We start from the raw sequence: 24,532 nt of genomic DNA, 5'->3' as shown, positions 1-24,532 counted from the left end.
CATGTCACATTTTGGTAATTCTCACAAAATTTCAAACTATTTCATTATCTTGTTTGTCATGGTGATCTGTGATTAGTGATTACAACTTAAAGCTCAGATGATGGTTAGCATTTTTAGCACTAAAGTATTTTTTAAAGATTCAATTTTGTTAACATATAGTGTATTAATAGTTTCAGAGGTAGAATTTAGTGGTTCATCAGTTGCGTGTGACACTCAGTGCTCATTAATTACATCACGTGTCCTCCTTAATGCCCATCACCCAGTTACCCCATCCCCCCACCCACCTTCCCTCCAGCAACCCTCAGTTTGCACCCTGTAGTTAAAAATCTCTTATGGTTTACCTCCTTCTCTGTTTTTATCTTATTTTTTCCTTACCTTCCCCTATATTCATCTCTTTTGTTTCTTAAATTCCACATAGGAGTGAAGCAGTATTTTTTCAATTAAGGTATATACATTGGCTTTTTAAAATTAATGCTCTTGCACACAGTAAACTACAGTACAGCGTAAACATAACTTCTGTATTCACTGGGAAACTAGAAATTCATTTGACTCACTTTATCCTCATAGTCACTTTATAGTGGTGGTCTGGAACTCACCCCACAATATCTCTAAGATATGCATATACTGATCTGTAGTTTTCTTCTCTTGTAATATCTTTGCCTGGTTTTGTTATAGGGTAATGCAGGGTTCCTAGAATGAGTTGGGAAATATTTCCTCTTTAGCTTTCTGTAACTTTGTATTGTATTGGTATTATTTTTTTTCTTAAATGTTTGGTTGAATTAGCCAATGAATCCATCTGGAACTGAACTTTTCTTCATAGGAAGGTTTTTTTAACTAAGATGTCTATCTTTTTAATACATATAGGGCTCTTGAGGTTATCTGTTTCTTCTTGAATGAGCCTCAGTACTTTGTGATTTAGATGACTTTTTCCTCATAAGTTTTTAAATTTATAGGCATAAAGTTATAATATTTCTTTACTATTCTATCTACAGAATCTATAGGGGGGGTCAGCTCTCTCGTTTCTGATATTGGTGATTTAAATTTTTCTTTCTTTCTTTTTTTTTTTTTTAAGTAATCTCTGTGCCCAATGTGGGGCTCAAACTCATGACCCTGAGATCAAGAGTTGCATGCTCCTCTGACAAAGCTAACCAGGCACCCTGATTTGTGTCTTTTTTCTTTTTTCCTGATCAGTTTGCTTAGAAATTTATTAGTTTTGCTCTCAAAGAACCAGCTTTCATTGACTTTCTTTATTTTTCTGTTTTCTATTTCATTGATTTCACTTTGATCTAATTTTTCTTTTCTTCTGTTTACTTTGGGTTTGATTTGCCCTTGTTTGTCTCATCATTTAGATTGAAGCTGAAATCACTTATATGAGACCTTTTTCCCCTTTTTTTTTAATATAGGCATTTCATAAGTTTTCCCCTTAAGTTCTGCTTAAGCAGCATCGCTTAAGTTATTATGTTGTTTTCATTTTCATTCAAATACTTGCTAATTTGCCTTTTGATTTCTTTTTGACCCATGAGTTAATTAAAAGTCCATTATTTAGTTTCTACATACTTAAGAGATTTTCCAGATATCTTTGTTATGGATTTCCAATCTAATTTCACTGTGGCAAGAAAACATATGTTGGGTGACTGGAATTCTTTTAAAATTTATTGATGTTTGTGTATGAGATTATGTTTACTATAGTGTATCTTGGTAAATATTGTGAGCCCATAAAAATAATGTATACTCGGCTATTCTTAAATCAAGTGCTCTAAAATGTCAGTTAATAAATAGTTCAAGTCTACTGTCTTTGCTGATCACTGTCCTTCATTGCCTGGTGTCCACTGTCTTAAAAACCATTGTTTCATGATCATGTCTGCTTTTGCTGTTGTTTTTGGTGGAAGAGTCATTAGGTCACTGTTGCTCTAGCTTGGCCAGAAGTGGAAGTCAGTTTAACTGAATAGATGGGGAATTTTGCAATTTAAGATTAAAATCTGTAAGTATGGATTGTTTGGTTCAAGGAGTGGTAACCTTTTTCTGTAAGCCAGACAATAAATAGTTTAGGCTTTGCAGGTCATACAGGCTCTGTTGCAACTACTCAGCTCTGCCGTTGTAGCATGAAAGCGGCCATAGACAAAACATAAATGAATGAGCGTGACTGTGATCCAATTACCTACTTACAAAAACAGGTGGTAGACCAGATGAGGCCTATAGGCTATAGTTTCCTGGCTTCTGACTTAGTTGGCCATATGTATTTGTCTGCTTTATTATTTTTATTTCTATTATTTTTATTATTTCTGTTTATTTGTCTTCATCTTATAAGCCATCTGAAGTTCTCTTGGAAGTGAATGATTATATTTTAAGTAGTTGTCCAGAATTTATTAGAATTTTATTTAAACATAAGCTATGTGTTCAAAATAGAACTAAATAGTGGGCAAAGAATATATATCTAGAACCATAAATATGTTGATTCCCTTCAATCTGGGAATCTAGCCAAAGGAAACAGTCTGAAATGTAGAAAAAGCTACTTGAAAAAAGTAGCCTGTTACACCACCGTTGATGGAGGTGGAAAATTAGAAAAACCTGGATATTTTACATTGGCGCTAAGGAAACTGTGGAACATCCGTTTGTGAAGATATTATGTAGCTGTTTAAAATAGTGGTTTTAAAAGACCATATTGTGAAACAGCCTGGGAAATTTTTCTGACCTAATGTTGAAAACAAAAATAGACTACAGCATTCTCTGTGTGTTCATTGTCACAACCATGTTAAGCACATAAGTGAGAAAATGTGTGGCATGGAAAAGATTAGAATGATGGAATAATTTGGTCATGTTAGGAATCATTTTCATCTTACAGTGTTTCTGGGCCAAGATTATTACCATTCAATTAGTAAAACTAGAGAATAGGCCCAGGTTTTACTTGTGTCACAGTTAAGGTTTTTTGGTGTTTTTGCAAGGTTGCCACAGGCTGTTACTTCTTTGCAAGTAGGTGTAAAAGAAAAGAATGACTGCCATGCACAAGAATTTGATGGTGGCTCAGTCTGATTCTGCAGAGAAAAGCCATGTGTAGAATTAGGAGATAAGGAGCGTCACCTAGGTGCTCTATTTGTACCCCAAAATCAAGTCTTAGGCTCCTTCTCAAGGGCATTTGAGGCAGCCTCTTGAGTGCTTTACTCTCATTTAAGAATCTGAGGTCTCAGCATTTGTTGAAAGAGCATATAAAGGAAAAGGATTTGCCTGTCATTGTATATATCTCAAGTGTTCAGCTCAGTGAACATTCACAAAGTAAATACACCTTTGTAAAATCACCTAGACGAGAAAGTGGAATCTCACCAGCACTCCCAGAAGACCCCTGCAGACCCCAATCTATTTTTACCCCTCTCCGAAGATGGCCCCCAACCTGACTTCGAACACTGTTATTAATTACATTTTGTCTTTTTTTTTTTTTTTGAACTGTATGTAAATGGAATGGTCAGTCATATCTCTGCGTAAGTCATTCATGGTATCACATAGCAAGAGTTCATTGCTGTATAGTATTCCATTGTGTAACGCTGCCATCATATATTTACTCTTTTACTCTCCAGCAACATGTGGCTTGTCTTCATTTGGCTATTACAAATAGGGTTATTATCACCATTCTTGTATATCTTTTGTGAAACATACACATTCATTTTGTAGGCTAGATACCAAGGAATCAAATTGTTGAATCATAAGATCTATGTTTAACATTAATAGATTTATTAATAAACATTTTTCCAAAGTGCTACCAGCAGGGCATGAGAATTCTAGTTACTTCCTATGCTCAGCGGAAGTTGAATTATTGTACCATTTGTTTCCATTAGTTTTATTTTAGCCATTCAGATGGGTGTGTAGTAGCACCTTATTATGGTTGTAACTTGCATTTTCTTACTGATAAGTGAGGTTGAGTACATCTTCATATGCTTATTGGCCATTAGGGGATCATCACTTGTGAAGTGCTCATTGGAGTCCTTTTCTTGTTTTCTATTCCATGCCATTTTCTTATAAATAAGTAAGGGTTTTTTTTTTATATGTTCTTGTGTTCGTCCATTGCCAAATTTTTGCCTTTTTACCCAGTGCTGTTTTCTAATGATCAGAGCTTTTTTATTACTATAATTCACCAGCATGTGCTGTTCAAAGCTACTCCTGTATAAGTGCCTGTCCTGAGGGCATCAAGATATTCCCTTGTGTCATTGTCCAGTAGCTCTACTGTTTTACTTCCACACTTAGGTTTACTTGTCTGCGTGGAATTGATATTTGTGGGTGTGTGCGATATAAGGTAGGGGATTCCTTTTCTCCCCCATATGGCTCTCCAGTTAATATAACATCATTTGTTGAAAAGACCAGCATTTTTCCACTTCTCTTTAGTATCTCTTGTGTCATAAATCAACTAGTCACATAGATGGGGGTCTCTTCCTGGCCTCTATTTAATTCCACTGATCTGTTTGATTTCATTGTACCAGTACTACACTATTTTAATTATTGTAGCTTTATAATACTGATTTCTGACAGTAAAAGTCTCCAGCTTTGTTCTTCAAGACTGTCTTGCATATACTTGGCCCTGTGTATTTCCATATAAATTTTAAAGTCAGCTTATAAATTTCCCCCAAAATAATACCTTCTAGAATTTTTATTGGGATTACATTGTACCTTTAGATCACTTTAGGGAGAATCAACATATTTACAGTATTGAATCTTTCAAATTATGAACATAGTATGTCCTTCAATTATGTAAGTCTTGTATATCTTTCATTAAATTTATTTCTAGGTATTGCTATTATAGATGGCATTGTTTATTAAATTTTCTAATTATATAGATGTAGAAATACAATTAATTTATGTGTATTGTCCCTGTATTCAGCAACCTTCCTGAATTCAGTTATTAGATAAGTGCCTTTCAAATTCTTTTTTTTTTTTTTTTTTTAAAGATTTTATTTATTTATTTGACAGAGAGAAATTACAAGTACACTGAGAGGCAGGCAGAGAGAGAGAGAGAAGGAAGCAGGCTCCCTGCTGAGCAGAGAGCCCGATGCGGGACTCGATCCCAGGACCCTGAGATCATGACCTGAGCCGAAGGCAGCGGCTTAACCCACTGAGCCACCCAGGCGCCCTCAAATTCTTTTTAACTGTAGAAGTAACAGAAGTTGTTGTTAAACAAGAACACAGTGACCTGAAGGGAAAAAGGAAACATTCCCTCCCTCCCCAACCCTATTCTCCATGTCCACACATACTCTCATAGAAAGTAATTCAGAATGAGATAGAATACCTAGTCAGGAGAACCATGAGTCCTGATTAAATTTGACATTCAGTTTTGAACTTATATTTTAAACCTTTTTATCTGTAACATCCTTGTACCTGAGACATGAGCTTTCATGACCACCAAGTGCATGGACCTTTTTTGACTGATTTTTAACATGGCTTACTTTGAATGAGCCACCAGGCCTTCCAAAGGGAATTCCATTATTTCAAGCAGTCTGTATTTTTCTCAGACTACCCTAACTTACTCTGAATATGGCAAGAAGTTCATTAAACTGCCTTCGTGTGCTAGATTAACGGGCAGGACCTTTCTTAAAATTGCTTTGTGATGGATTTAGTTCACTTAATGACATATTGTAGATCCATGTCATTCTTTTTAACCCCTTCTCTGTTGTATCCAGTGATATGGATATACCATAGTTGATTTAACTGGCTTTTTTGGGCAGACATTTAATTGTTACCTGGTTTTTACATTTTACCTAGTGCTGTGGTAAGCACCCACTTACGTTTACACTCAGGCACTTTCTTTGGTTTGTATTTGAGATGAGTTCCTAGCAGTGTGATTGCCAAGTCAAAGGATATATACATTTTAAAACTTTTCTTTTTTTAAAGAAATCCTTTTAATTTTTAAAACATTTTTAAAGTTCAATATTTAAAAAATCCACTTAAAATTCTCAAAGATACTGCTATCTACCCTTCAGTTTAAGAACAGGTTGCAGGTTGTCTTTTCTCCCTAGCATAATACTTTATGACCAGAAAGTAAATTTAACATTTCTAGAATGTTATCACAGGAAGAAGCTTAAAATCCTCTTGTTTGACTTCTGTGTTTTTCTTATTGAGATGTAATTCATATTTAACTTAAAATTTATGATTTTTAAAAGGGTATAATTCAAAGATTTTTAGTATGCCTGCTGTGTTGTACAACAATCACTACTAGCTAATTCCAGAACATTTCCATCATCCCTGAAAGGAACCCCGTACCTATTACCAACAGTCTCAATTCCTCCCTCCCTCATTCCAAAGTAGTCACTTTCTGTCTCTGTGGATTTGCCTCTTTTGGACATTTCATGTAACTGATACCTTAGAACAGGTAGCCTTTTGTGACTTGCTTCTTTTACTTAATATAATACTTTGAAAATCCACTCATATTGTAGCGTGAACAGGACTTCATTCTTTTTTATGGCTGGATGATATTCCATTGTATGGAAATAGCTCATTTTGTTAGTCGGGTGATAAATGGATAGTATAGGTTGTTCCCCTCTTGATAATTTTAAATAAAGCTGCCATGTATATTCATGTACTAGTTTTTGTGTGATGATGCATTTCAGTTCTCTTGGCTAAGGGTGGAATTGCTGGGTCATATGGTATTGCTATTTTTAACTTTTTTAAGGAACTACCAAACTGTTTTCCCAAACAGCTGTACAATTTTACATTCCTACCAGCAATGCCTGAGCATTTTTAACTTTTTTTTTTTTTTTTAAGATTTTATTTATTTGTCAGAGAGAGAGAGAGCGAGAGTGAGCACAGGCAGACAGAGTGGCAGGCAGAGACAGAGGGAGAAGCAGGCTCCCTGCCGAGCAAGGAGCCCGATGTGGGACTCGATCCCAGGACGCTGGGATCATGACCTGAGCCGAAGGCAGCTGCTTAACCAACTGAGCCACCCAGGCGTCCCCATTTTTAACTTTTTTAGGAACTACCAAACTGTTTTCCCTAACAGCTGTACGATTTTACATTCCTACCCGCAATGCCTGAGCATTCTAATTGCTCCACATTATGGACTCTTCCATTGATCAGTATGTCAATCTTTATGCCATCGTTGTGTCCTTTGTTGTATTGAAATCTGGAAGTATGTGTCTTCTAACTATGTTCTTCTTTTTCAAGATTGTTTTGGTCATTCACGTCTTTTGCATTTCCTTGTAAATTTTAGGATCAACGTGTTCATTTATACAAAACTTGCAGTTGGAATTTCAGTAAGGTTTGCACTGAACCTGTAGATCGATTTGGGGACCCTTGCCATCTTAGCAATATTAAGTCTTCTGATCCCTGATGTCTTTCCATTTTATTTAGATTTTCTTTAATTTCTTTCAACATTGTGTTAGACTTTTCAGTGTATGAATTTTACACTTCTTTGCTTTAAATTTATTCCTGAGTATTTTCTTTTTTGATACTTTTTTAAACTGAATTATTTTGTTAATTTCATTTTCAGATGGTCATCGTTAATGTATAGAAATAGTAGATTTTCTATGTTGACCTTTGCATCCTTCCTCTGTGCTTAGTAATTTACTAGGTCTCATAACTTTTTTGTGGATTCTTTAGGGTTTTCCATCTAAAGATCATGTCATTTATAAACTGAGGTAGTTTTACTTCTTCCTCTCCAATCTGGCTGCCTTTTATTTTTTTTTGTCTTGCCCAATTGCCCTGGCCAGTACTTCTAGTACATTGTTGAATACAAGTGTGGGAGTAGGTATCTTTTGTCTTGTTCCTGATCTTGGGCAAAAAGTGTCTAGTCTTGGACTGTTTAGTATATATGTATGCATTTTTTAAGATATGATTTATTTAGGGATGCCTGAGTGTCTCAGTTAAGCATCTGCCTTCAGCTAAGGTCATGATCCCAGGGTCCTGGGATCAAGACCCGCATCAGGCTCCGTGTTCAGTGTGGAGCCTGCTTCTCCCTCTGCCTGCTTTTCACCCTGCTTGTACTCTCTCTCTCTGGCAAATAAATAAATAAAATCTTCAAAAAATATATTTATTTTGAGAAAAGAAGAGTCTGCAAGTGGGGGGAGAGACAGAATCTCAAGCAGATTCCCCACTGAGCATGGAACCTGACCTGGGGCTGGATCCCACAACTGGGAGATCATGACCTGGGCTGAAATCAAGAATTGGATGCTTAACTGACTGAGCCACCCAGGTGACCCAACCACCGAGTATATTAACTATGGGTTTTCATAAGTGCCTTCTTTTCAGGTCAATACCATTCCCTTCTATTCCTATTCTGCTGCGTGTTTTTATCATGAAAGGTTGTTGGAATTTGTCAAGTGCTTTGCTTCTTCTGCGTTCTTGTTTTTATAGACAAGATGGTGGGTCGTATTTCCTTGTCCTCTGATGGTTGGCTATGTGTGCTTGCACCTTGCACATAGACTTCCTATCCTGACTGTGCCCAGCCTGCCAGTCCACGCTGTGGTGATTTAGTTGAGGTGCAGCTTGTGGTCAGCCTCACAGGGAAGCCTCACCCTCCTGTTTTACTTCCTCTCCCTTGTCTGGCAGTGCTAGCTTTCTGGAGAGTGCGGTTATGGCCCTACCGGTCATCTTCCTTTGAGGCAGAGTGTTGTCTGCTTTCTTTAAGGATGATACATAAAGACGCCACTCTGTGGGGCCTGGTGCAGGTGTACAAATAGTTATTTACTGATGCCTGCTGATGGCTCCCAGCCCCTCCTTAGCCCGCATGCCTGTTGCCCTGGCCTCTTTGCACCTTGCCTGCTACATCTTTGGGAATGTGTGCTTTTGCCCCTCTCTGGAGTCATGGTTATACCCAGGCACAGCTGCCCCCGCCTGGGTTCTCAGTGGAGCAGCTGCTTCAGAAATCGCCCCCCCAACCTCCAGTTAGCAGCCACTTATTGAGTGGGTGGCAACCGTGATGCACCCAGCTGGGGCAAAGGAAGGAAAGACTCCCCAGTCTCTCAGTATCCATGATTAATCCCTGTTGAATGACTTTATTTCTGGTGTTAGTTCTGTAAATCCTAATTGGGTGGGAGCCGTCAGGTTGCCCGTCATGTAACCAGTGGATCCTGTGGTGTTCCTCACGTGGAGACTATCCCATGGTGCTCCTTCCTCACTCAGCTTTAATAACCGCTTCTGAAGTCCTGGTCCTTCTTGTCAGTGTCACTCAGCAGGCTTATTCTCTGAGAAATTTACGTAGCCTCAGTGTCTAGACCATGAATGTATTTGGAACAGGTGGGCCTGTTAAAAGTAAAATCCGAGCATGTCACTCCTGTGATCAGAACCTCCCGAATAGCTTTCCTTCTCACTCAGACTAAAAGCTTCCCGCCTGAAATGCATGGTCTGATCTCTGCATGGTTTGCTTCCTCACCACCTTGTTGGCGGGGCCTTCCCTGCTTGTCTTACTGAAAATCCTGAATACTCCTTCCCCTTTCCCCCTTGCTCTCCTTGGGGTTCTCCTTCCCTGTTTTGTTTTCCTCCAAGGATAGTCCCCTTTGGGAAGGAAGGTTCCAGTGAAGGCAGACTGATTCATTCGTGATGCTTCCCAGCACGGGGCCCATTGTAAGCACTCAGTAGAGCATTGCTGAAAGAACAGGTGGATTTTATCTCCCCTGCAAATGAGCGGTGCTAACCCGAAGAGCACAGTCATTTTGCCCCTCGGTACGTGACCAGTCAGTGGTAGACCAGAGACTCTGGAACATCCTCTCATCTCTGAAGCTTCTCAGTCAGATTATCCAGGCCTCATGTGTGAAGCCCTTCAGAGGGAGAGCTCTCCCTTCCTTCCTTCCTTTGCACCCACTGGAAAGCCAAAGCTCTTCTGTGGGAGGGTGTTATTGACCATAATTTTGGTGACTCATCTGTTTTGATGTGGCCTGAAGATGAAATAAGGATGCCTCTGAAGAGTGTTCTTCAACCTTTGCCTCAGTCCTGGAACTGACATCATGTTGGGGCTGACCTCTGGCAGAGGACAGCGCTGTGACCCCCACCATCTCTCAACCCTGCTGTCATTGCTTTTACTTTTTTACTACATACTCAAATCTTTCTCTACTGTGACCCCACAGCAGTTTACTTTTTTCTTCTCTGTCCTTTAGGTCTATTCAGGGACTTCATCTTCAGTTCTAGAAGATTGTTCACTTTAAAGATTATTTTAGGAGGGGCACCTGGGTGGCTCAGTCAGTTAAGCATCTGCCTTCAGCTCAGGTCATGATCTCCAGGTCCTGGGATCGAGCCCTGAGTGGGACTCCCTGCTTAGCCAGGGGATCTGCTTCTCTCTCTCAAAAAAGAATTTATTTCAGGAAATAAGAGTGCCAGTGAAATTCTTAATGGTGTATATCTGTTTCTGTTCCTAAGCTCCCTCTTACGGCATGTAAGTGGAGAACAACTGAGATCAGCTTGTCCCACAGAGGTGGAAATGTGTGGTTTTCTTGCTCTACCTACAGATCATCAGAGTGGAGTTGTTTGGCTTTGGGGGATAAACAGGGCCAGGTTGTCCTAAAAGGGAACTCCCCTTTTCTCCCCACAATCAGCAGCATCTTTCTTTTCTTTCCAGGTTGTGTCAACGCTGCTCATAAACATAATCCCAGAAGACCACATCCCACTGAGCTTATCGGGAAAGGCGAAGATCAGTGGCAAAGCCTGGGTACAGGAGCCCCCTCGGCCTGTTCCTGGCTTTAACCCTGACTCCATGTGCGAGTCCCAGGTGTGGCTGCCTAGCTGTGCGGTTGGAGACATCTACTCTCAGGTTTAGACAAATGGATATAAAACAGAGACGGAGAAAGGGAGACTCAGGTCATGGCTTTCAAGAGAGGTAGTTGTGCCCAAATGGGTGTCACTTTTGGTTTTAGAAAGGGTCAGAGTTGATTGGTGGTATTTAAACCTCCATATAAACCTTCCAACCACTTGGGAAGCAGAAGGCCTCTGGACTCAATTCTGCAGAACTTGCAAATGCAGAACCCATGTTTTCCTTTGAGACCCCTGAGTAGCTCAAGTTCACGGATCTGCTGTGAAGTTGCACACCTTCCGGCTCCAGCCCTCGGGAAACAGGGCTCCTGCAAGCCAGCCAGATAGTGGCCCCACACTAAAGACTTCCAACCTTAAGTCCCCAGCTCACAAGTGCTTTGTCACAGGAAGTAGCAGACATTCCATTTAGAACTGAAGCTGCCGCTTTTCTTTCCCCTTAGAGATCAAGGGCTTAATGTGTGCTACATTATGCGGCTAGCAGTCCTTCCTTTAATTAGCTTCTGATGCTTTAACCCAACTTTGGAAAGTGCAAATGCCTGAGAAGATATTAGAAAGCTTATGTTGGTTTTTTGTCTTGTTTTGTTTAAAGATTTGTTTATTTTATTTGACAGATAGAGGCTTATGCACAACCTAGGCCAAGGTTGTGCTCATGGAGTTTATACTCCAGATGCTCTCATTTCTAGTCATAAGGTCCTTGGAAAGGGTACTTGACCTCCAGTCAGTATGGGTGGGGTTGTGCTGCAGGGGGACAAGAAAACAAGCAAAATGTCCGGGGGGGAGGGGTGCTGGTAATAGTCCCTAGCAAACATAATTGAAAAATATGGGTCTTTATGTCCTCCTCTCCTTTATTTAGGAAAAATATATTAGTTCCACTTATAAGCTACATATTTCTCTTTTGTTTGTGTTTTTGTTTAAATTCTAGTTAGTATAGTGTAATATTGGTTTCAGGAGTAGAATTTAGTGATTCATCACTCCTTGCATCTTCCTTTCCATCAATAACCTGTGGCAGGTACCGTGGAGGGACGTACACAATAAGGTTAATAAAACACAGGAAAAGGAGGGGGTGGCTCACACAAGAGGGGTCTCCTCCATTCCAGCACTGGTGGTTGTCCCCTCCACAGGTGATCATCAGAGAAGGGGAGCTGCTGTGTGGGGTGCTGGACAAGGCGCACTACGGGAGCTCCGCCTATGGCCTGGTCCACTGCTGCTATGAGATCTATGGTGGGGAGACCAGCGGCAAGGTTCTCACCTGCCTGGCCCGCCTCTTCACTGCCTACCTGCAGCTCTACAGAGGTTTCACCTTGGGTGAGTGCTCGGCAAGTGGCCCTGGGGCTCCCTTCTCTCCTGGCCAGCATGGCCATCAGGATGTCTCCCTGACTTTACTAGCAGCTTCCAGGGGAGGGACAGGCTCCTATAACCATGTCCTCTCTTGGTTGCCACCACCATGTCACAGACCTGGTCCTTTCCCGTGCTTTCCGCCCTTCCCCCACCCAGTGTTTCTTCCGGCTCCTCAGTCCCCATTCCATTCTCCACCCCAGCCTCTATAGTTTTCTGTCCCTGAGACTGATTTTTCACACTCAAACCCATCTCCATTCTCTCCTGCGAGTGTGTTTCCAGAATGCCCTGAGCACTCTGTGCTCCACAAAGGGCCTTCCCTATTGTCAGAACTGCCTACACCTCCCCACATCGCAGGGGCGTCAGCACCGTCAGAAACACCATGTTGGGGTAGACCTGTTGGGACAATCCTAACCTAGGCAGAGGAGCTACATTCTCTCCTGGAAATGAGCATACACGATTTTATTTTAAAGATTTTATTTATTTAGTTGAGAGAGAAAGAGAGAGAGCATGAGAGGGGAGAAGGTCAAAGGGAGAAGCAGACTCTCCATGGAGCAGGGAGCCCAATGAGGGACTCAATCCCAGGAGTCTGGGATCATGACCTGAGCCGAAGGCAGTCACCCCTGAGCCAAAGGCAGTCACCCAACCAACTGAGCCACCCAGGTGCCTGAGCCACACCATTTTAGCAAGTTGGCCTTGAGAAAGATGGCAAGTGTGCTGTTACTTTCTGAGCCTTTCTGTGGTGTTCTGGGAGGAGCAGGGGACCTGCGGCATGTCAAGCTCGAGCCACAGCGAGTGCTGGAGTTGTCAGGTTCATAATACCGTAGTAGTGGGAGTAGGACTCCGCTTTGCAGACTTATGTGTGTGTGGACATGGTGGAAGTCCCCCCCGGGAGGCCCCTGGGCCTGCTTCAGCTGGAGCTCGTGCACTCGATGCAGTGGGGCCTACTAATTACAGGATATAGGTAAACTGTGGAGAAAGAAAAATAAGTACAGACCAGAGAGCAGTTGAAAGTCCCCCAGCATTCAGTCATCAGAGATGACCATTCTCTTGATCTGTTGTTGTCTTTCTAGACCTGCCAGTATAAACACATTCAGGAAAAAGTGAGATCCTACCCTACACAGTTTGGTGATCTTTTCCTCCATTATGGAATATATTTATAAATGTTCTTTTGTAAATATCCTAATATAAGCCTACATGCTCAGCTATGGATTATTCTAGTGGTGTACTGGTACCACAGTTTATTTAACCAGTTCCTATAATTAAACATTTGGGCTGTCTCCTGGTTTTCACTTTATTGGGAAGAGGGCCCTTGAACAAACTATTTTAAAAATGAGAAGTCGAGGAAGTTGCCACACCCAGAGCATGAAAAGGACCACACCCAACAAACCCAGCCCTGCCTGCAGCTCTGCTTAGCACGTGGCGCAGGGAAAATCAGCCCTCGAGTGCCAAGGCCTTCCCGAGACCTCGAGATGGAGAAAGGGAGCGGGGCCAAACTGGACACAGCTCTGGGGAAAGGGTGGCCAAGTGAAGTCGCCTTTTCTTCAGCCTTTACAGCCAGGGGTCAGTGAAGTGACAGCAAGGCGACCGGGAGCCGACCCCATGGAAGAACCCACTTCTGTGATGACAGCTTCCTCACAAAGGGACTGTTTCTTTCCCTTCCTACTTGTACACGTTCTTTAGAGTCCCTCAGGCCTCCAGGATGTGGCATTGGGAATTCAGATGTTTTAGCTCAGCTTCTAAACAGTGCACCATTGATTTTCTTCCCATGCACATCTTGGCTGAGGAAGTTCTAGAGTCCAGCAGCACTCACACATATAGACCGGAAATAGTTGATTGGAGGGTGAAGTAGAAGGATGTCCTGCCCAAGGTGAGGACTTCCTCAGCCCTTTGGAGCCAGGAGGAAGGTTTAACTGCAATGACATTTGCAGGGTCTTGGGGCAGACCCTGCCATGGTGGTCCCTGTCACCCAGGCTCAGGTATGTGCCTGTGCCCGCGTGCCCTGTGACTTGTCACTTCTGGGAATCAAAACCAGACTGTTCCTTCCCTGTCTCTCTTCCTTCCCAGTTTTTCACCTGAAACCTCGTCTTCACCCCCAGCCCATTCATCCAGTGTGTGCTCATAGAGCTGCTGGCCGAGAGCACAGGTTTGGGACATGGCCGTGGGTTTACTCACTGCCCACGTAACACAAGGCAGGTAGTTGAAGTCTGAGCCTTCGTTTGGTCATGTGTAAAACGGTAATTAGGATGCTCCGCCTGTGGGAAGCACTTCACAGCTGGTGACAGGCCCTCACTAGGGAGGTCGGTGTCCCCATTGCTGTCCCTATGCTGCCTTTGTTCATGGCAGTGCCCACCATGCTGCGACCTCACTGAGCTTACAACAGGTCGGTTTCAGTCCTACCCACGCTTTTCTGTCTCACTCCCCAGGCGTGGAAGACATTCTGGTGAAGCCAAAGGCAGATGCAAAGAGACACAGGGTCATTGAAGAGTCCACCCACTGCGGGCCACGGGTGAGGAGGGCCTGGGTGGCTACGGCCTGCGGTAGAGGGTTGGGGCTCCCATGGAACGAAACCCACGCCCTCCTCCCTTGGCTGCTGCCTCCGACCTGTGCCTTTTCTCCTTGTAGGCTGTCAGGGCTGCGTTAAACCTGCCAGAAGCTGCGTCATGTGATGAGGTCCGAGGGAAATGGCAGGATGCCCATCTGGGCAAAGACCAGAGGGATTTTAACATGATTGATCTGAAGTTCAAGGAGGAAGTGAACCATTACAGCAATGAGATTAACAAGGTTAGTCCAGCGAGTGTGTGCACTTATCGCCACTATTTTGAATGCTGGTTTTTAAAAAAATTACATTTTGATTCTCACTTGGGGCTCTCTGGAGTAATTGGGCTGTTTGACAGTTAACTAGGTGAGATGCGAGGTGAGATGTGTAGAATTCACTGTTTTGAAAAATCAAGGACTTTGTTCTCTTAACCAGTTAATGATGAGAGGGAATGCTTTGCACTTTTTCTCTTCAAATGTTTGGATTTGGGGGTGACTGCATCAAAGGGGAGTAAATAATTCCTCTGGGGCCACTATTTAGTGGAGGAGCCAAATGGAGGACCAAAAATACCACTGGTGCTTGCTATATAGGTGAGCCTGGGGTGGAGGTGTGGGTTCAAGTCCTGGCTCGGCGATGTACTTGCTGTGTGACTTTGGGCAAGTGATACAACCAGTGATACAACCAGTCTGTGCTTTTGTTTACTCACCAGGAGGTAGGGATATGAGGAGCACCTACCTCACAGGGTTGCTGAGAGGATTAAGGAGCTAATCTACACCACACTCTCGGCACAGTGGGAGCACTCTGGAAGTACTCTGGAGTCCCCTTCTGCTTTTTCCATCAAGCCAGGTCTTGGGCAACAGAGAAAGGAGAGGGAAGTCCCTGGACAGGCGAAGGCCACAGCCTGGGCTCTGCACTTTCCTGCCCCAGAGCTGCGGAAGAGGAGGGGGAAGGCAAGGCCAGTGCTCGACAAGAATCAGTGTTTGCCTCTTCACCGGCTCTCGATATCCCTTAGACTGCCAAGAACGAGACCTCTTGTCATCCTTGAGAGGATTTCTTCAGAGGAGCCCTTCTAGCACCTCTCAGAGAACCAGGAGGCTCAGCTTCGGGGCTTGACTGAGAATGCTGGGACGTTGTCTCAGAAGCATCTCAGGATTGTTTCTTGTCCCTCCAGCTCCTCTCTTCCCACCACACGCACCACGCCCCCTCTTCCCCCCGCCCCCCCGAACACATACATCTCCTGTGTTGGTCCAGATCTCTGTATCCCTAGGCAGAGGCTGAAACAGACTTGGAGGCCCTGCCACCGGCTCCTCCAGCTCTACATAGAGGGCTTTGCCCATGTCTATGGGCCCTGGATCCAAGGCCAGGCTCCCGTGTGGTGCTCGGGCAGCGTGTTGGTAAATGTGAGTGTGACATGGACACTGGTCCTCGCTGCCAGGGGGGTGCGGGAATCGAGGCCATGTCTGCTGGGCAGATTCACAAGGATACACCTCAGGTTTTCTCTTGAACCCGCTGTTTTATAGGATCACAAACTGCATATGCTGGCCCCTCTGCTTCTCCCTTTTTGTCCCCATTGGCCCGTGATAAGAGCCTTGGGCTTCTTGGCGGAGGGGGTCAGCACAGTGCAGCATGTGGGGCCATCTTGTTAGACTTCTCTCCAGAGGTTCTAGCAAAAGGATTGTTGCCAAATGAGACTTCTTACCTTGAGTGGGACTCGACACTTATCTCTGGGTAAATAGTCTGAGTTTATTGCTTTCGCATCCTGGGTTTATCTTGTGATTTGGGATTACATTGGGGTTTCAGAAAGGCGTGAAGTCACTGACTTGCTGTGTTTATTTCCTCTGCAGGCGTGCATGCCATTTGGCCTGCACAGACAGTTCCCAGAGAACAACTTGCAGATGATGGTGCAGTCTGGAGCCAAAGGGTCGACTGTGAACACCATGCAGGTGTGGGCAAAGGCCGGCTGGCTGTTTTGCCAGAAGGGTGGGGTCATGGCAGGAGGCAATTTTCAGATTTCTTTCTGATTTTTTTTTAAAGATTTTATTTATTTATTTGACAGACAGAGATCACAAATAAGCAGAGAGAGAGGGAAAGCAGGCTCCCTGCTGAGCAGAGAGCCTGATGCAGGGCTCGATCCCAAGACCCTGAAATCATGACTTGAGCCAAAGGCAGAGGCTTAACCCACTGAGCCACCCAGGCGCCCCTCTTTCCGATTTTTTTTTAAAAGGATCCACATTCTATATAAACCAGGACAAGTACTACAAAATACAAAAGCATACAGAAATTGGTACAGGAGGCAACCCCTGTTAACACCTCAACGTTATGAACAAGCACCAGGGCAGATGCGTGCGCGTGTGTGGTCAGTCCTCTCTCAGATCCTGTCGTGGTCTGCTTTTTTCATTTATCATTACATTATAGGCGTTGTCCTAGAGGTTTCTTGACCCCTGATCTGAGGTCCGTCACCTCCTCAGGTGGCTGTGTGTTCGCAGATGTTAATAGTTCTTCTTAAAGTCCTGAGGACCTTGGTGAGTGTAGAGCGATAAAGGAATGGGCTTAAAAGGCTGAATGCCATCAGGAAGCCCCCTTGACTGAGGTGAAGTCCTCTCACCCCCATGAATATTAAGAGGTGCTTTTATTCCCTTTTGGCCTTAGAATTTAAGGATCACAATAAATTCCTTTTTCTTGCAGACCTCAGTTTCTCTATTAGGGCCTTTGGGACCCTTACAGGTAGAACGTGATGATTTTGAGATGTGGCTTCTTCTACCATTTACAAGTGACCCAGACGTGTCAAATTTTGATCAGTCAACAAAACAAAAACACAGTTCTTTTCTTGAAACAAGAGCTCCTCTGGTTTGTGTGAAAATCCAGCATGGACTTCACAAACCAATTTCCACGCAGCCTTCCTTCCAGAGCAGGCCTTCCCTCCTTTGCTAGGACAAAGCTTTACACATGTGTGGATCTCAAGTTTGCTTTGGGCTTCCTTCCTTCCAGATCTCATGCCTGCTGGGCCAAATCGAATTGGAAGGTCGGAGACCCCCCTTAATGGCATCTGGCAAGTCACTGCCCTGCTTTGAGCCTTATGAGTTCACGCCCAGGGCCGGCGGTTTCGTCACTGGCAGATTCCTCACTGGCATCAAGCCTCCGGTATGTATTCTGGGTTTTCCTCGTGTCTCTTCTCATTGCCAGGCTCAATGGTAGGAGGCCCGTGACCTTTACCAACAACCTTGAGCAAGGACTATTGAGTAATAAATGTCGAGCCGTTTGTTGCTGACTCACTAGACCCTGTGGCCCCCGAGGACCCTGTATATTCACCACTGTAACACCCGAGCTTTCGCGGGACCTGGCAATAGTGAGTGCTCAGTGTTTGCCAAGAAGTGGAGAGATGAGTCAGACCAATCCCAGCTCCACTTTTTCCTGCCATACCCTTCTCAAAACCATTTCTCACGTACTTGGAAGGCAGCCAGAGAAGGGGATGCCCCTCACCTGGGTACTCTCTGTTGCCAAAGAGAACATCACAGAGATTGGTTTCACGAATCCCCACCGTGGGGTTCCTCCCATGACTCCTTCACGGTGGGAAAATCCAGTAGCTGTGGCAAATGCCTGTTCTTTCTCGGTCAAAAACAGACTTCTCCCATTAGAGAAAGCTTTTCTCCTCGTATTTGTCAGAAATGGCTTTCTGGATGTTAGTACCTTTTGTGCCTTGATTGGTACATTAAGGTCAGACAACTAAGACCAGGTTGTGAACAGGACCGGCCCTTGGTTTCAAGGCCACCGACTGCTCCTTGTCAATCCCACATTGGCTGTGATCACCCATGGCTTCTGGCAGAGGATGGAGGAGAGAGGATCTAGACCAGAACTTCTTAAACTCTAGTCCCTAGTGAATCATGAAATCACCGTAACAGATAGTGACTGGCATTTCTTTGAGCAATAAAACAGAACGGGATGGTGAATAAAGCATCCAAGGGATGGGATAGTTTTATAAAGTTATCGTTTGGAGTTTTCTGTCTCTGTGCATGTGTGTATCTCTACATTTGCTGATGACTACTGCAAGGGTGTTTTTTGCACCCTTGGGTAGGTGAAAATGTCTGGAAAGCACCGTGCACCTCCAGTGACGCTGTGGGGAGAATTCAGGGATGTGGGTTGCATGGAAGAGTGACGAGGCCCTGGTAGCATTTCCACTTGGAAAGTAGGGTGCCTGGCTAGGGCTGGAATGCATGTGTGCAGGGAGAGCACTTGGCTCCTGTACCCAGACTCCACCTTCCTTCCACTCTCAGGCAAGGGGAGACACAGGTGACCATGGGGGAGGGCAATGGTGGGCCCATCAGCTCCGGGGCTGCGGGAGCTCGGACATGGCTGCTTCCAGAAGCACCCTGCCCTCACTACCCCTCTGGGGCCCGGCCCCGCCTCTCCCACAGGAGTTCTTCTTCCACTGCATGGCTGGGCGAGAGGGGCTAGTGGACACCGCTGTGAAAACCAGCCGCTCTGGCTACCTCCAAAGGTAAAAAGCCCCTACTCTGTCACCTCTGTCATCTTGTGCGTTGTCACTGATAGTTCACTTACAGTCCCTTTGGATGAAAAAACTTTTTAAAGACCCCACCATGGGTGCCTGAGACAGAAAATGGTGGACATTCTTCCCCTTCTAACCGATCGATAGAGCATGAGCTTGGAGGTTTATGCAGAAGGTCCCTGTGTTCTGCAGGTGTGTCATTCTGCCCCTACCCCCCGCTTCCCCAGGGGAGGTTGTGGATCCGGGGAAAGGCCTGGAGCAGTGAGGAGCTTGTCGTCTGCCCTGGGAGGGCTCAGCATCCGGGACAGTGCAGAGAGGGTTCCGGTCCCAGGGGCCTTGCCTGTGAGTCTGTAGTTAGTGTTACTGTCTCCCCAGATGCAGGTGTCACATTGGGGTTCCCCAGCCCAGACCTGCTTGTTTTCTCTCCTGTGTGGGAGGAAAGGGAGTAAGTAGCCACTCTAACTGGCCCATTGGGCAGGTGGGAAGGAGTGATGCTTGAAGCCGAACAAGGCCTGACTCCAGAGTGGCCGGCGGAACAGGATGGCAGATACCTGTGTGCCAGCCTCCTCTCTCTTGGAGTGCAGCCTGGGGAAGCTCTGGCTGTGGTTCTTCGTGAGCCCAGAGAGCCTGTGCGAGGAGAAGTGGTGGTAGGAAATGGAGGAGATGGCAACAAGAAATCCCCGTGCCTCTCAGGCATGGTGTGAAGTCTTTTTCTCTGGGACCTTGGGTGACTGCCGCACAAGGAGGCGGAGCTCCTTTATCCTACCCTCAGAGGTTTCCTTGTGTGCTCCAGCCCTATCCTCCTGCTTTTGTGTCCCACAGTCCCCAACGCTGCATCCCATGCTTTGGTCCCCTTCCCCTTGACTCCCAAGGCTGCAGCCCACAGGGTTGGGCTAGGAAAGGGAAGGGCGGGTTTGGGGTGGGCAGCCCTGTGTGGCTGGTCAGTGGGAAGCCGGGGCACCTGGGTGAACTCCCCTCTCAGGAGCAGGGATCACGTGGCCACTTCCCTCCATAAGCAGGGTTTACACCCCACCTGCCATTTCTGTAATCTCTCAACAATACATGTAACGTAGGAAAAGCTAAGAAACAAATGATCTATTAAGTCTGGGTTTGGGGGATCCCTGTGTGAGGCAGGAGTCCCTGAGGCCAATTAAATGCAGTGGGGGAAGGAGGAGGATGTATGGAATCCCTCTTGGAACGGAAGGGTGGCAGCCACTGGGGGGAGGGGCACGAGCCTCCCCAGGATCCACCTGCCCGTGGAGGCTTGGGGCAGAGGTCACATGCAGTGCTTCAGACAGGATGGACTGGAGGGGGCCAGCTCGGCTGTGGTGGAGACTCCCAGCCAGACGTCGGAAGGCTGTCCCCCAAGAGTGCGATGGAAAGGAAGAAGCAGGTGGGGCAAAGACAGAGCGATGGGCTGAAACACAGGAAGATGAGGCAGGGGGCGGCAGACAGACCTGGCTGAGTCTGCAGGCCTGAGTGATAGCACCAGGGCACGTTGGACAAAGAGGAGAGAGAAAACGGGTGGCGGGGGCTGTCGGCAGCAGGATATTCAAGGAGCCGCATCTAGTGGACCTTTAAAGACAAGGCCGTGCAGCCTTGCAGGGCCATAGCTGGTACAGAGAGCGGGAGCCCTGGGGTAAGGAGCAGAGGGCACAGCCTGCCCTCCGGCATTTTCAGCACCAGCCTTGCCAGGCCTGGTGCTGGGTGCCAAGAAGATGGTGGTGACTAACACTGAGGTCTGTGCTTGGAGCTTGGGGGAGCAGTGATTACTAGAAAAACCTCCTGATAAGATGGCTGAAGAGTCTGAGGCAGAATGACCAGAAGTAAGCTAAGCAGCCAGCACCAGGTAGCAGGGAGAGAGGTTGAGGGAGACGGCCGACCGCTGAGAACATTGGAAAAGGGGCGCCAGGTTACAGTGAGCACATCAGCATTTCGTTCCCAATGTCCCCTTTGTTCCCCTGGCCAATTCTGGACTAACCATGCTGCGGAAGCAGTGGACAGGGTGGCATCCCTCCTGCCTTACCTGCCTTGTGGACCTAAAGATACTGGTCCTTGGGGAGTGCTATGCTGCAGGGCAGTGAAAGGCAGGCAGCGGTCCCAGCTGCTGGGGCTGGACATTGGAGCCAGGGCCAAGGAGTGGCAGCCAGGCTCTCAGTCACGTGGCTGCAGCTTCCTCCTCCCAGAGAACCATGAGGAAGCACAGACCCTGTCCCGGAGCTGCCGTACCTCAGAACATGGAATGTGAGAGCCTGGCTCGGCTGCCTGCAGAGCAGCAGTCTCCATTTCCGTCATCTGCCACCCCTGGCCTCCACACAGGTGCATCATCAAGCACTTGGAGGGGCTGGTGGTCCAGTATGATCTGACCGTGCGTGACAGTGATGGCAGCGTGGTCCAGTTCCTGTACGGGGAGGACGGCCTGGATATCCCCAAGACGCAGTTCCTGCAGCCCAAGCAGTTCCCCTTCCTCGCCAGCAACTACGAGGTAGTAGGCCTGGCCCCAGTGGTGGGGCCCCGGGCTGCATGGTGAGCCTTGCACCCTGAGCTTTGCCACGCGGTGAGGGCGGCTATTGCAAGGCAGGGTGGGGAAAGGTTAGAAAGCACCGTTCGATGCTTTGAAGTGCTCGACGTTTTCATACCCGCTCTGGATCCTTCATCACAAGATGGCAGAGAGCACTCGTGCTTCTAGCTTCCGGGGCCACTTGCCAGGTGCTGGGCCCTAAGCTACAGTGTGCTGTGAACACTGTCCGCTTTTATCCGCACCACGGCCTGGGGGAGTAGGTGTTCTTCTGTGTTTGTGCAGCCAAAGCTGTGGGTGGCAGGGCATGAGAACCAGTTGGTGCGAGGCAGAGCCTATGTTTGCTTGCAGGCCTAGCTGACACCCGGGCTGGGGGCGGTTGCATACAGTACCTTACCGCCTCAGAAATGCCCACCCCCAGCGACTGAGTGGTCACCCCATTTTGCAGTCCGGCGCCAAAGCCGTCATGACCATGGCCAGGCAGCAGATGGCAGAGTTGAAGGTCGTGGTCCTGCACTGGCTCCTTCCCATCCTGGCGCCTGTCCCAAAGCTTTGGACTTCACTTTCTCTCCTCGTTTCTCCCTAGAAACCCCCCCACCTGGCTTCTGGAGTGAGGGCAGCGAGGGCCCTGGTCAGCAGTGGGTGCTCAGCCCCACTGAGGGTCATCGTGAGGGCCCCACACAGACCATCATGGTCCTGTGAAGTTGTGTGATGTGGATCTCGTGTGTGTGTTTTTGTTTAGGTGATAATGAAATCGAAGCATCTCCAGGAGGTTTTATCCCGAGCAGATCCCCAGAAAGCTCTCCGTCACTTCAGAGCCATCAAAAAATGGCAAAGCAAACATCCCAACACCCTGCTGAGAAAAGGCGCCTTCTTGAGTTATTCACAGAAAATTCAAGCAGCTGTGAAAGCCTTGAACCTTGAGGGTGGGAACCAGAATGGCCGCAGCCTTGGGACTCACCAGGTGACTTGGGGGTGATTGTGTCCTCAGTGTGTGGAGCGTGTAGGCCTCAGTCAGGGGTTGAGGAAACAGGGTAGTTTCCTAATAGTGGGTGTCATAGTATAATCTGGCTGTATTCACTGTTAGGAAACAAAATGAAACAAATTCCTCAAATAGGAACTTAAGGAGGGGACTTCACAAGGGTGTGGCGGGGTTTGGGGAAATTGACTGGGGCTGGTAACCTGGGTCCTCGGCTACCCCAGGTGGGCAGAAACAGGAAGAGCACCCGCCAGGAATGGAGAGGGTGGCTGTAGGGTGGGATGAGGGGGCAGTAGGGAGGCACAGCCTACTCAGAGGTTTCTTAGAGAGAGCAGGGCATAAATGCCCAGCTTCACTGTTCTCCGATCTTTCCCTCTGCTGCTGGGGTGTCCCAGTCAGCAAACCAAGCTGGCAGCCAGGAGGCAGGGAGAACGTTTTGCAGCAGTTGCTGTGGGATAGCCTTGGGGTATCGAGTGTGTGAAAGCCCAGATGAGGGACAGACAGGTCCTGGTTGGCCTAGGAATGTCTGGCTTTGCCTTTCACCCTAACATTATCAATGATAGTTCCCCATTCTACTCAAAAAGAATGACAGTTTGGATGCTAACTTTCACGGTCATCCGATCACCCTGCCCTTGTTTGAATGGCCAGGATAAAGGGCTCAGAGAGTCATGGTCAGGCAGCATGTGCTGGGAAGCCCCCGGTCCTCAGTGTTGAGACGGATTTCTCATTGCCATCTGGTTCTGTCTCCTTCCCCTGCTCCTGTTTGGAGCCCGTGCCTATGATCATCCTTATCCTGCTGGATGTCCCAGGGAGACAAACCCATTCCTGGTTTCCTCCCATGTGGCTGAGGCCTATACTTCCTTTCAGATCTTGAAGATGTGGAATGAGTTAGATGAGCAGAGTCGGAGAAAATACCAGAAGAAGGCAGCTCCTTGTCCTGACCCCAGTCTGGCTGTCTGGCGCCCAGACATCTACTTTGCATCAGTGTCAGAAACATTTGAAAAGAAGATGGATGACTACAGCGTTGAGTGGGCATCTCAAGCAGAGAAGAGTTATGAGAAATCAGAGCTTTCTCTTGACAGGTAATGATGTTGACTTGTTACAGGGCATGTGCTGAGGGAGACTCAGCCTCCCAGGCCCTTCCTTACCCACTCCAGAAGGGAGGGCAGCCTCCTGGGTTTGAGCCTCCAGCAGAAGGGAGGGAAGTGAAACAAAAAGGGAACGTTGCAGGCCCAAAGGGCTCCAGGACGGGAAAGAGCAGGGAGGTAGGAGTGGATACGCCACCTGGCCCAAGACAGGAAAATGCTCGGCCACATGGGAGCTTGCGGAAATGACCTCTCTCGAGCTCGGTCTGGTGGTCATGACTAACTAAGAGGCAGGGAGTCTGCTCCCCATTCAGCAGCTTCTGACTGACCCAAGGCAAATCATTCATGGCCCTGTGACACCATGGCTCAGCCTTTCCTGAGGGGTTCATGTGAGGACTCCGGTGTTCCTCTGAGCTTTGGATTCTGAAGTCTTAAGCAAGAAGGACCACATGCAGTCCTCAACTTGGACTTGTTCACCAATAAACAAAAAGTAGGAAAATCCTGTGGTCTGGATGGGTGGGAAGCCAGCCATGTACTAGCACCAAGCCACACTAGACTAAAACATCACAAGTGCCCCCAAGGAAGGCATGCTCTGGGTTTGAATTGGAGCAGTCCCCTACTCCAGGGATCTCACTCAGCTCACTAAGCCTGGCCTGCAGAGCTGGAAGACCTCCAAAGTATGGGCCCGGCCTGGCTGCTCGTCCTGCACCCTGTGAGATTTTTGGGGTCCAGGAGGGGGACTGCAGACGGAAGGTCGGAATCCGTCAAGGCAAATGCGTGAGTGGAGGAACCGGAGGGGAGGAAGAGACTCTATCTTTGCCCCTTAACATGGTTCCTCTAGTCAGGCCTCAGAGAG

The 24,532-nt window shown here is 46.6% G+C and overlaps 2 protein-coding genes across 2 annotated transcripts in view; both read left to right on the top strand.

The window, feature by feature from the left end:
- The window catches only part of IMMT (inner membrane mitochondrial protein), a 240,552-nt gene that overhangs the window by 113,351 nt on the left and 102,669 nt on the right, over nt 1-24,532 (top strand). The window lies entirely within an intron of this gene.
- POLR1A (RNA polymerase I subunit A) overlaps nt 1-24,532 on the top strand; it is a 70,516-nt gene that overhangs the window by 31,865 nt on the left and 14,119 nt on the right. Inside the window, exons 15-24 of the mRNA XM_059188279.1 lie at nt 10,526-10,675; nt 11,838-12,021; nt 14,478-14,560; nt 14,677-14,835; nt 16,435-16,533; nt 17,579-17,731; nt 19,003-19,085; nt 21,414-21,579; nt 22,355-22,576; nt 23,459-23,673. Coding sequence (XP_059044262.1) covers nt 10,526-10,675; nt 11,838-12,021; nt 14,478-14,560; nt 14,677-14,835; nt 16,435-16,533; nt 17,579-17,731; nt 19,003-19,085; nt 21,414-21,579; nt 22,355-22,576; nt 23,459-23,673 — 1,514 coding nt within the window. The remainder of the gene's footprint in view (nt 1-10,525; nt 10,676-11,837; nt 12,022-14,477; nt 14,561-14,676; nt 14,836-16,434; nt 16,534-17,578; nt 17,732-19,002; nt 19,086-21,413; nt 21,580-22,354; nt 22,577-23,458; nt 23,674-24,532) is intronic.

The sequence above is a fragment of the Mustela lutreola genome, chromosome 9 (genome assembly GCF_030435805.1).
Source record: "Mustela lutreola isolate mMusLut2 chromosome 9, mMusLut2.pri, whole genome shotgun sequence".
NCBI classification, from domain to species: Eukaryota; Metazoa; Chordata; class Mammalia; order Carnivora; family Mustelidae; genus Mustela; species Mustela lutreola.
Note: the sequence above shows the minus strand (reverse complement) of the source record. Positions and strands in the feature narration are given on the sequence as shown.